We start from the raw sequence: 13,441 nt of genomic DNA, 5'->3' as shown, positions 1-13,441 counted from the left end.
CTCGACATCTACTAGTATATCTTAAACAGGAGGCTTAATACAAAAATGTCTGACAAAAGAGATGATTTTTAATTTCCTATAGTTAATTAACCATTTTTCCCTTATCACCATCTCACGGTGTTAATGTATCTGAACTTGTTCGATTCGCTCTTGTATGTAACAATGTATTTGATTTAAACAAAAGAAATGTCTGTTCTACTGAAAAATTGTTCCATCAGGGTTTTTGATGTCATAAAATAGTCAAAACATTTAGTAAAATTTATCATCGATACAAGGACATCATTCCTAAATGCAGACATCTTATACCTTCAAGTATTTCACATCCAATCTCTAATGGTCATATTCTACAGATTTATTAAGAAGGGATATAGTTACGATAATGTTGTCATGCCATTAAAGAAGCCATATTTTGGTATTGATATTGATTCACTCATAGGTCTTCGCATAGAAAATAAGCACATTTATTAATGTTGATATGACTCGCGATCGGGTTATGTTCTTTTGTATATTATGTTCTTGTGTATATTTAATGTTGGTATAATACTTAACCCCTAAAGGAAGGGATTGTGCAGAGACTAATAAACAAATGATATATCCCATACTAATTTTCTTGCTTTGCCTTTTAATTGATAATAAAGAGTTGATTATGGTACTTATAACATACGTACACCATTTTAATTCAATGAATGTTCTGTTAGACAACTAGCGATTATCCCTAATTGTGTTCGTGGATGAACATCCTTGAAATGAACGATGACAAATAAATATGCTTCTACATTTCTACATTTACTTTAAGCTCTCGTGAACTTGCAGTGAAGTGAACGTGTGAACTTTATGTTGAAAATTATATGTGATTTTTTTTATAAAAAAAAGCAATAAAATTGCTGTTTCTTTACTATTGGATAGTTCACGTAAACGAAGTGGTTTAATGTGATAATGACACATGCTAGTTACGATACTGATGTCAGGTCATTAAAGATTGCATATTTTGGCGTTAATATTGATTCACTTATAGGGTCTTTGCATCGGAACTAAACACATTTATTTTAAAAACAGTTATTGGCATGACACGGGTTATGTTTTTCTCATATATGTTATGATAGTATGATACAAAATCCCTAACGGGAAGGATTGTGCCTGATATTCATATGATGAAATCATTATCTTTCGGTCAGTTTTATTGAAGTCTGGAGCTGGCATGTCAGTTAACTGCTAGTAGTCTGTTGTTATTTATGTATAATTGTCATTTTGTTTATTTTCTTTGGTTACATCTTCTGACATCAGACTCAGACTTCTCTTGAACTTAATTTTAATGTGCGTATTGTTATGCGTTTACTTTTCTACATTGGCTAGATGTATAGGGGAGGGTTGAGATCTCACAAACATGTTTAACCCCGCCGCATTTTCGCGCCTGTCCCAAGTCAGGAGCCTCTGGCCTTTGTAAGTCTTGTATTATTTTAATTTTGGTTTCTTGTGTTCAATTTGGAAATTAGTATGGCGTTCATTATCACTGAACTAGTATATATTTGTTTAGGGGCCAGCTGAAGGACGCGTCCGGATGCGGGAATTTCTTGCTACATTAAAGACCTGTTGGTGACCTTCTGCTGTTGTTTTTGTCTTTGGTCGGGTTGTTGTCTCTTTAACACATTCCCCATTTCCATTCTCAATTTTACATCTCATGCTCTCTTAAGCTTTATATTAAATTGTTTGCCTCACAATCCATGTATAGGCTGTAAACATAAGTGAGTTATTACCAGAATTTGTGTGTTGTGACATTCATGAATTTAAAATAAAGACAAAGCATCAACTAGAAAAAATATTTTTCAACCACAGCCTTTTATTCAGCTATATATTAGTCTGCCAAGCACTTAATCAAACTAATTAAAAATAGGTAATTGTTTTTTCCCCTTTTTTTCTGTGAAAGAGAATGTGATGAAGTGAATTATTTTAGCTAACCCAATCCCTACTTATTACTAAATGGTGAAACGAAAGGTCTGACAATGGATTTCAATAGAACAGATTCAACAGAACAGAAAAAGCAGTTGATATTTGTTTTAAATGATTGGCACAACTTTTGGGAATTTTGGGTTCTCTATGCTCTTCAACTTTGTATTTGTTTGGCTTTATAATTTATTTTATCTGAGCGTCACTTACGAGACTTATGTAGACAAAACGCATGTGTGACGTACAAAATTATAATCCTGGTACCGCTGATAACTAATAACATGTACATGTTTTACAATATTTACCAATTTGGCAAACATTGCTTTTGCAGTCCACACTTACTCGTAATTGAGCATGTTATATCTGACACTGTCGTTGCTTATTTTATATTTCTCTTTATAATAATCTTGAGATACCATTTTAATAAGAAGCATATAGATAGATATTAGAAGATGTAGTATGCGTGCTATGAGATAACTCTCCATCCAAGTCAAATATGTTTATATTCATTTTGATACATTTCGTGCCTCTGAAATGCCATCAAGAATAGATTATGATATTCATCAGGAATCTCAACCCCCAACTTAAACAGACAGAAATGTATTAAAAAGTAGTCAGGTAAGCGCTTTATGACCAAAATGACATACAAAAAGCAGCCAAACTATGTGTAAGTAAACGTAGTTAATGGAAGTTTAATTTAGTTTCTAAATAAAATATTATTCATGGACAAAGAAACTACAAAGTAATGGCCTTTAACGACAATCGACAAAAAGACTACTAGTACACAAAACACAATAAAGAAACCCAAAAACCGCGAAACAGCTGTAGGTGTTGCTGGAAGGTTCCTAAATAGAAATGAAAAATTACTATTGGGAAGCTAAAATAAATTTTTTTGTCGCAAAGTATTGTTTTCAACCAACCTTCGTCGTCCATTTCCAGATGTATGATTAGATATGAAGGCCTTTTCATTCTATCTGTTGTATCCTTTATTCTAAATTCAATGGGATATAGTGTTTAATAAAAATCATATCAATTGTCGACAACCTGTTGAACTAACAGAGATATCGAACCAATGCTGTTAAATTAAAATGTAAATTAATAACTTTCGTGCATTCTCTATTTTTTTTTAAATCAAGGCATGTAAAAAAAACTAGCAATTGTAGAATCTGAATGACAAAAAGGTATCTTAAAAAATGGCCAAACTCATCTACGGTCAGCAATTAGGTTAATTTTTTAAATCAAGATTGAAACCTGCCTCGCGCGTGGTACTCGCAAAACATGACCTCATTTTTTTTTCAAAATACATGTACGAGTTCACAATAGAATACACTCTATCTTTTGATCACATGTGTATAAACATGTGTATGTACTAAAGTTTGGGAGTGTTAACCATGACCAGTCTTAACAGAATCTATGACATTCGAGACTATTACATTCTTTTTAATTTAAACACTTTCCCAAACTTAACAACAATATACCAATAAAATTGAGAATTGGAATGGAAAATGTGCCTAAGGGACAACAACCCGACCATAGAACATACAACATCAGAAGGTCACAAAAAGGTTTCCAATGCAGCGAGAAATTCCCGCACCCGGAGGCGTTCTTCAGTCGGACCTTTAATAAATATATATATATATATACTAATTCAGTGACCATGAACGCCATACTTAATACTTCACCTACATAGGGAATATACATTTTCAAACTCATTCTATATTGTCATTCATAGTGTCCTATTTGTAACCTTTATCATTTAGTCCTTTTTTCATTATCTATATGTGTATATGGCATGGGTCAATACTCATACGTCCAGCCATTGTGGTATTGTGCTATGGTCAATTTGGAATAATGGTCTTTCAGTTTTGCTGATGTACTTTGTCTATATGCCATTTAGTGTTTCTTTGTTGAAACAGTTCTTAATGTTCATAGTGATCAAGATTACATTCAATATTGACTGCTGTATCCCAATTTTTAAAGCTTTTACCTATTACGTCTCTTTGGTTTGTTCACACATCGTTGTCAATATAATTGAATGTATGCTACTGTCATACAAGTGAAAGCTTAGCTAGCTACAAAACCAGGTTTTACCCATCAAATTTTACACGGAAATATATGTACAGACAGTAATATGACAGTTGTTTTCAAGTCGTTTGATGTGATGTTGTTGCGCTATTGAATTTGCCATTTTATAAATGATTCTTGAGAACTTTTGACCATAGAGTTCTGACAAAGAAGTTACAGACATTAAAGAATTTCATTTCACAGTGTTTTGAGAGAAGAATTGTCGCGCCATTTTATATTATTGAGACTTTATATATATATATACATTTACATTACCATTAACGTTATTAGATTTTTATAAACGCATCAAATATCATGAAGATGAGCTGACTGTCAAGGAAACACTTTTCATATTCCATGGAAACAGATAGAATAGAAAGATCATATATGGAAATCAGATCCTGTTTCGTCGTAAGAATTCTTGAGAGTTTTTTTTTTTTTTTTTTTTTTTGTACTTTATAACGAAAAATACTTCTGAATTAAAATGTTAAGTGTAATCATTAGAACAGGAAACAAATGAAATGTTGGATCAAGACACACAATATATTGATTTAAACAACATATAATTTTGCAAAAAAGGTAAGATAGGACGAAATCGAAATTCTCGGATTTAAATAGGAGCCAAGCTTTATTTTTACATATGACTTCCACAGTTCTTAGATTTAAACTGATACAAATTGAAACGGAGATTCATATGTCCAATGCAAATACAACACTATTTGCCCTGGGAGATTCCAACTCGTTATCCGTATTTGTAACAAAACCATATTCCAGTCTATCTGTTGTATTTGCATCAGAATTCGGATCTACTTGTTTTGCTATAGTTTTCCTTTGCTGTTGTTTTGGTAATACAATTTCATTGTCTTCAGAATCACTGTCACTATTAACACACTCAAAAGGTATTATTTCGTAATGTATATTATCCCCTTCCATTTCACCAACCCCAACATTCTCAATATGTGTAGCTCCATTATCTATGAAGTCATCGTATTGATCATTACTGTCTGTCTGTTCGGTTATCTGATCATACTGATCTTGTTCAGACACATCTTCTTCCAATCTGAAAAGCACAGAAACAAAGAACATGATTCACATTCTAGTTAACAGTCATATTACTATCAAAACAATAAACTAGAGGCTCTAAAGAGCCTGTGTCGCTCACCTTGGTCTATGTGCATATTAAACAAAGGACACAAATGGATTCATGACAAAATTGTATTTTGGTGATGGTGATGTGTTTGAAGTTCTTACTTTACTGGACGATTTTGCTTCTTACAATTATATCTATCATGAACTTTGCCCATTAGTAACAGAGAACTATATTTGGTAAAAATTTACATAAATTTACCAAATTAATGAAAATTGTTAAAAATTGACTATAAAGGGCAATAACTCCTTAAGGGGTCAATTGACCATTTAGGTCATGTTGACTTATTTGTAGATCTTACTTTGCTGAACATTATTGCTGTTTACAGTTTATCGCTATCTACAAAAGTATTCAAGATAACCAAAAACGGCAAAATTTCTTTAAAAATTACCAATTGGAGGGCAGCAACCCAACAACCAGTTGTCCAATTCATCTGAAAAATTCAGGGCAGATAGATATTGACTTGATTAACAATTTAACTTCTTCTCAGATTTGCTCTAGATGCTTTGGTTTCATAGTTATAAGCAAAAAACTGCATTTTACCCCTATGTTCTATTTTTAGCCGTGGCAGCCATCTTGGTTGAATGGCCAGGTCATCGGACACATTTTTCAAACTAGATACCCCAAAGATGATTGTGGCCTAGTAGTTTCAGTGGAGATTTTGTAAAAGATTACTTAGATTTATGAAAAATGGTTAAAGATTGACTATAAAGGGCAATAACTCCTAAAGGGGTCAACTGACCATTTTGGTCATGTTGACTTATTTGTAGATCTTACTTTGCTGAACATTATTGCTGCTTACAATTTATCTCTATCTATAATAATATTCAAGATAATAACCAAAAACAGCAAAATTTCCTCAAAATTACCAATTCAGGGGCAGCAACCCAACAACCGATTGACCGATTCATCTGAAAATTTCAGGGCAGATAGTTCTTGACCTGATAAACATTTTTATCTCATGTCAGATTTCCTCAAAATGCTTTGGTTTTTGAGTTATAAGCCAAAAACTGCATTTTACCCCTATGTTCTATTTTTAGCGGTGGCGGCCATCTTGGTTGGTTGACCAGGTCACGCCACACATTTTTTAAACTAGATAACCCAAAGATGATTGTGGCCAAGATTGGATTAATTTGGCCAAGTAGTTTCAGAGGAGAAGATTTTTGTAAAAGATTACTTTAATTTACGAAAAATGGTTAAAGATTGACTATAAAGGGCAATAACTCCTAAACGGGTCAACTGACGATTTTGGTCATGTTGACTTATTTGTAGATCTCACTTTGCGGAACATTATTGCTGTTTACAGTTTATCTCTATCTATAATAATATTCAAGATAATAACCAAAAACAGCAAAATTTCCTCAAAATTACAAATTCAGGGGCAGCAACCCAACAACCGATTGACTGATTCATCTGAAAATTTTAGAGCAGATAGATCTTGACCTGATAAACATTTTTATCTCATGTCAGATTTCCTCAAAATGCCTTGGTTTTTGAGTTATAAGCCAAAAACTGCATTTTACCCCTTTGTTCTATTTTTAGCCGTGGCGGCCATCTTGGTTGGTTGACCAGGTCACGCCACACATTTTTTAAACTAGATACCCCAAAGATGATTGTGGCCAAGTTTGGATTAATTTGGCCAAGTAGTTTCAGAGGAGAAGATTTTTGTAAAAGTTAACTTTAATTAACGAAAAATGGTTAAAAATTGTCTATAAAGGGCAATAACTCCTAAACGGGTCAACTTACCATTTTGGTCATGTTGACTTATTTGTAGATCTTACTTTGCTGAACATTATTGCTGTTTACAGTTTATCTCTAACTATAATAATATTCAAGATAATAACCAAAAACAGCAAAATTTCTTCAAAATTACCAATTCAGGGGCAGCAACCCAACAACCGATTGACCGATTCATCTGAAAATTTCAGGGCAGATAGATATTGACCTGATAAACATTTTACCCCATGTCAGATTTGCTCTAAATGCTTTGGTTTTTGAGTTATAAGCCAAAAACTGCATTTTACCCCTATGTTCTATTTTTAGCCGTGGTGGCCATCTTGGTTGGTTGACCGGGTCACGCCACACATTTTTTAAACTAGATACCCCAATGATGATTGTGGCCAAGTTTGGTTTGATTTGGCCCAGTAGTTTCAGAGGAGAAGATTTTTGTAAAATTTAACGACGACGGACGACGACGGACGACGACGGACGCCGGACGCCAAGTGATGAGAAAAGCTCACTTGGCCCTTCGAGCCAGGTGAGCTAAAAAGGAGAGAAGATGACATATGTTGCATCACAAATTTTGAATTTTAGCAGAAAACTTCATGAAAACAAAACAGAAAAAGAACGATAAGTCATTAACACAATGAAGGACATAGAAAACGGAAAATTCAGTGATACAAACCTTGTCAAATAATTGTGACTGAATGCAGATGCTCCAAATGTGTTTGCAATTCATGAAAAATTAGGCGAGTTTCATTTTAGAATTGCTGGAATAAAGAGACTTGATATATTTACCGTAAATGATTTTCTATGCTATCAAAAAGTTGTTTACAAGTAGGACGCTCGTCCTTGTCTTTACTCCAACATCGACTCATTTGTTTATACAACCACTCTGGGCAGGCTTCTGGCTGGTCTGGCTTGCCATCACTGAATAGATGGTCACGTAACTAAATTGTTAAAGAAATGTAGACTGTAGTACTGATAGAAAAAGGTTGATACAAGCTAAGTTAAGAGATAAGCTTTTCTTATTTTGCCAATCACAAGGCACAGTTCAATAACTTAAAAACAAAACAGCAGGTGTCAATGTGTTTTATTTTCCATTAATATACAATTGACTTCTAAATTGATTTGACTTTTCCCTTTTTATGCATTTACAATAGTTTTTAGTAACCAAAGTTATCCACAAATGAAATAGGGGTCTTAACTTAACTGTTATTTCATTTTGGGGGGTGTGATCCTCTACGCCAAATTTTATGGTGTATGGAAAACTTGGAAGATTTCCTCTTGAACTGCAGATCAAGTTAAAAATGGTATGTTTTTGGCACAAGCTTGCAACAAACGATAAAAAATTATCGGGTAAACTATACAAGTTACTTTGGTACAAGCATGAGCATGAAGGTTATAATTTCAAATGGTTTAACTATGTAAAATCTGTGTTTAATGACTGTGGCTTTTGTGAAATATATAATATTCCGGAACAAGTTGATTATATAGACAGTAGTGGTACATTGACTTGACATGTCAACGATATAGGGATGAGACTTAGAGACGTGGAAATGCGAGGCTGTGCCGAGCTATTTCCTCGTTTAGGGCCGAATCCTTATATCGTTGATATGTCAAGTCAATGCACTATTATTGTCTTCATACTGCAATCTAAAATAAAACTTTTTTAATTGTTGTTTAATGCGTTAAGTTTATTTATTTGATTTTAATATTTGGGGAAATCCCTTTTAAAAAGGCCTCATATCATGCTCGCGGAGAAATATACAACACAATGATATGTACATTTACCTGTTGAAACCTATACTCGATAGTGAAATCGTTTGAGTATGGACTAAAATATCAACCATAAGCATAAAACATAATGATTTATATGTTGCAAACAAAAAATATTAACAAATGAGATATGTTTTTTCAAACAATTGCAAAAAATAAACAAGGTTGAGCCTTTCCACTTATCGTTGTATGCATTGGAAACAAGAACAGGTTGAAGGGGTCGTATGAATACTAAAGTATTGTTTTGGAAACTTCTATTGAAATATTCATGAGGAAAAGTGATATCGGGGCAGTGACTGTATATGACATAGAAATAAATTAAGGGTATGTTATACAAAGTTCTCCATTGAAACAGGAACATAGAGAAATGTACCACGAAGTGAGAGAATTTGTCCACTTTGTAAAGCTGGTCTTGGGAATGTGTACAACTATATTTGTATATGTACCAATTGTGAAGTCAAAGATTTAAGGGGGAAGTTCAAACCTCTATATTATTTAAAATATTCAAATGTTAAAAAAGTACTGGGCTACTTAAATATTGTAACAATAATGTGCTGTCTAAGCTGTCAATTTTTATTCAAAAAGTAGAAAAGATGCTTGTCTGATTTAAAATTGCAATAAACAAAGATTTATTTCTGAAGATGTATAAATTAGAAATGTATACTGTATGTATTATGAAATATGTTGTGATTTATATTGTGTTTACTATGTTCCTGTTACGCAGTCTTCTGCGGCTGAGTTTTTTTTTAATAAACTTAACTATGCAGGGAAAAAAAACTGTTATTTCACCGATCGAAAGAATATTAATTGAAAGGTAATAACATATGTTGGCACAATTAATAGCTTAGCAGTAATATGTAAAAACACAATCCTCCATATGGAATTGCAATTGATCTGAATTACCATTTATTATCTATTTAAAAATGATGTTTACTTATCGTATTCATAATGTCAATGGAGAAATGTATATTATTTTATCTTACGCATAAAACCTTTAATCGAAAAACAGAAACACTTGGATTTTTTTCAAGGCTAAGAAATGATTATTTTGATGAAAGAGGTCTTATAATTCTAGTAATGAAATTGGGAAGCAAAACACTGAAACACGTAGATTCAAGCAGTTAAAAATGCAATTTCTTCCAATTGTTGACATATTATGATACACATGGAATTAGTTAGTCTCTTTCCAGTTTGAAATAAACTTACATCTTCAAAAGCTACGTATGGAAAAGGTGCTGATTCCATTTCTCCTGCCATTGGATCTTTCTGATTAACAGACAATGTCATGAAAAACTCGTAGATTGCCATAGCTAGTGAGTACATGTCTGATGCAAATGAGTACTGTTTGAATTGAAGCACTTCTATTGGGCACCTGTTTATTATGAAAAAAATGGTTCACTTCCTTTGCACTAGTCAACTAAATATTTTGTACAACTGTAGGGTAATATCAACATATAATAATAAAGAAACTTATTAAACCCTTTTCATAATCACTTACAATTTCTTTACACAAAATTCAGAAAAATGTTGACTTTTGCCTTATCTAACTTGTGTTTATGCACATGAAATATGTTTCAACTTAAATCGAATAATACAAAAATATATATTAGGTTGGATATTTGACGTCATAAATGATATTTTATATACTGAGCAAAAGCAGTTTTGCACCAAATATATTTTTTTAATTTTATTACAAAATGATAATAACGTACAATTTTAATAATTACAAAATGGAATTATGACATGTCAGAAGAAACATGCATAGATATCACTCACATTCGATAGAAATGTCCTTGTATTGAGGGCAGTAGGGTCAAAATGCAGAATGAGTATAGTGTTATTCACAATCAATTTCTCTTCCATGCTCAATGTGCATAAATAAAGAATTGGTAAGCACCACAGTAGCTACCCTTAGCTTATGCTTTTAACTCTTGTGGCCAGAATAAACTTATCACGTCTTGACGTAAAGCGAAGGTAGTGCTCCTCCCTCGGTGTTATTTTTTTTTTTGGGGTCTACTAGAAACTGGCCTATCCTGTGCATTTTCAATTTCTCGATATCTGTTTGTTAACCTCTAAACTTTAACTTATGCACATTAAATCGAGTCGCGGCACTGGCAACACTTACCGACATCAACTATTCCAAGAGCCTTCTGACGGTCATTTTCGGGGAGGCCTGGTTGACACCCCAATGCAATATTTTCTAATGTTTATGTGTTTTTCTTACCGATGGTGTGTCTCTGGACGTTAGTGAAGAACAAATTTCAAATTTTGTGGTAAAAGTACAGGTACAGAAGGTAAAACATCAATTACACACGCAGAGTTTGAATTGCGTGAAATCAATCACCCGGAAAAAAGTGCAACTGTTTAAAATTTCAGGTAGACCTTATTTTTATATCAATGATGTTAACAGAAACAACAAAAAACTTTTTTGGCTCAGTATATTTTGACATCATTACAAAACAGAGAACAACAAAGTGAATGAACATCGCTCTTTGTCATATACCGCTGACAATGCAGCATTATCACATTTGTGTGTAATTATTCGGTTTAACATGACAAATATCATTATAATAAACATTGAACCATTGCTACTTTAGAATTATATACAGAAAAAACACTGAACACATTTACGTACTGCAGCTCAGTAGTGTTAAGTAGATCGAATAGAAAAACTGGGTTTTAAAAAGTGGATTAATTCAATTCATGTCCAATTGTGTGTGAAAATTTTAAAACAAAATGTAATATGACACCTTAGTTGATTTTGAAAGAACTTCATCAGGTACTCTCAATGTTGAAGGTATTCGACACTAAATAAAAATTTAATTCATAATTAAAAATGAACCTATCGTTTAAGTTCAAGTTTACAAACCATCTCAGAGTATCTGTACAATCGTGACTAGCAATAACATAATCATCTTTTAATCCTGATCGGTCAAACCATAACATTCTTCCTAATCTAGCCATCACAACCTTAAGTTAAAAGATTAAATATAATTTACTTATGCATATAGTGCCATCCAATGCATTTCAAAACGGAACGAAAAACTCTCACACATTGTAAACATTATAAAGTTTTTTTAAAACACTTATAATAATTAGGAGGGTTACAAAATGAGTAAACATTATTAAAATTTAAGCAGATTCTAAATTATTATTCTTTTCGATTTGAGACATAAAAACAATGACAATGCTAATTATAAGGTTAATCTCGCCGTTTTTTTAAATTAAATATATCAAAAATCTGCCTCCTTAAGTAAATCTAAATAAAATAAAAGCATTTAAAAGAATTTCTGAAAAGGATTAACCATTTCAGCAGAGATATATCAATATTGTCTTGTACATAATTGTGTGGTATATTTTGTTTGATAAATACTAATCGGATATATTTCATGATACATTTTTTGTACATTCAGACTCATTCTTTGGTTTCAAAAATAAAAATTGAAGTTGAAACACAACAAGAGTGAACAAGTATCTCATTGATTGCTTTCAGGCAACATATAATGTTGCATCTTTGTTAAAAAATAAAAAGACATTTCAATTTTCTTAGTAAGCTAGAGTTTAAGAGTCGTAAACCAATTTAGAATATGATATTGAGACACAAAAAATTAAATGAAGCAAAAGAGTATATCATTTTTTTAAATACCCATGTATGACATTTCTGTATTAGCTTTACAAAGAAGATATATGACAGCCTTCTAAAAATATCTAGTATAGCCTAATTACCTGATCATTTTCATTAGAAAGGTACAAATCGGCACATCGTATTGATCCAAGAATCCACGAACAACGATGCATTTCCATAACGAACTTCACCATTTTAAGAACTAAGTCAATGTTTTTCTTTATAACAATATCAATAAAGGGATCCCCGAAATGTCTTGAACTTGCTATTTCCATAACACTTGTTCTGCAGTCCATACTATACTCCTGTACGTTATATCAAATAGAAAAGAGAAAACATGTGCATTGAATCAGTACTTTTAAGTGTCAATTAAACAGGATACCCTGTATACAAATACATGAAGTAACAAAGTATACCTAATGGTATTGCAAATAGTTATCATTACATCATATCGTCCCCGAAGGTTTCACCTGCCCAGTAGTCGGCACTTCGTGAAGTTAAGGTCACCAATGCTCTTCAATCTAAACTGTATTAATTTTTTTCACTGCTTAGTCTTTAGTAGACGAAAGGCGCGTCTGGCGTACCCAATTTAAATCTCGGTTTCTATGATGAGCATAATTCTTTAGCATTGACTTAATTTTTATCTAATAGGAATTGAATTTCGTCGTCTTTAAAACCAACTTGCTGCGTTGACAAAATCATATACATAAAGCGAGATTTTGTTGGTAAAGTTTAACGAATCCTTTAATACAAGTTCATAGTTTGAATATGAAAAAAGTAAACTTACAAGAAGGTATGTGTCACTCTGTCCATCTGTTGTGGTCCATGTTGGACATGTTTTCATTCGCAGAAAGTGTGTAAAAGTTTCTGTGTCAAGATGTGATCTGATGTTGTCTATAAGAGCAGTTGATACAGGCTCCCGAACGTGTATATTGCTATCCTGTTTATAAAATTGTATTGTATACATGATGCATGATCATGTCGGTTTTGTTCAATGCTGTTTCATAAAAATTCATCAAACTAATTCATCTAATTAATTAGCGACATCATTCAAAGTGGCTTACCATAAGATTTAAGTTATGATTACAACACGGGGGCTTCTAGCAAAGCAAAAAGCGGCTTATCATTCGAGACCAAACGATTTCGTTCCTGTTTTGGTTTGT

The 13,441-nt window shown here is 32.6% G+C and overlaps 1 protein-coding gene across 1 annotated transcript; it reads right to left on the bottom strand.

Moving 5' to 3' along the window:
* Positions 1-4,510: 4,510 nt before the first annotated feature.
* On the bottom strand, positions 4,511-13,214 carry LOC134721810 (mast/stem cell growth factor receptor-related protein Kit-like). The gene is made up of 6 exons (XM_063585048.1): positions 13,066-13,214; positions 12,380-12,583; positions 11,523-11,623; positions 9,860-10,025; positions 7,673-7,824; positions 4,511-5,068 (listed from the first exon to the last, which is right to left on the bottom strand). Exons 1-6 carry the CDS (start codon positions 13,120-13,122, stop codon positions 4,699-4,701), a joined length of 1,050 nt encoding a protein of 349 aa, XP_063441118.1. The 5' UTR covers positions 13,123-13,214; the 3' UTR covers positions 4,511-4,698.
* Positions 13,215-13,441: the final 227 nt, after the last annotated feature.

Source organism: Mytilus trossulus, chromosome 6 (genome assembly GCF_036588685.1).
Source record: "Mytilus trossulus isolate FHL-02 chromosome 6, PNRI_Mtr1.1.1.hap1, whole genome shotgun sequence".
NCBI classification, from domain to species: Eukaryota; Metazoa; Mollusca; class Bivalvia; order Mytilida; family Mytilidae; genus Mytilus; species Mytilus trossulus.
The sequence above is the reverse complement of the archived record's forward strand: the minus strand, read 5'-3'. Positions and strand labels throughout refer to the sequence as shown.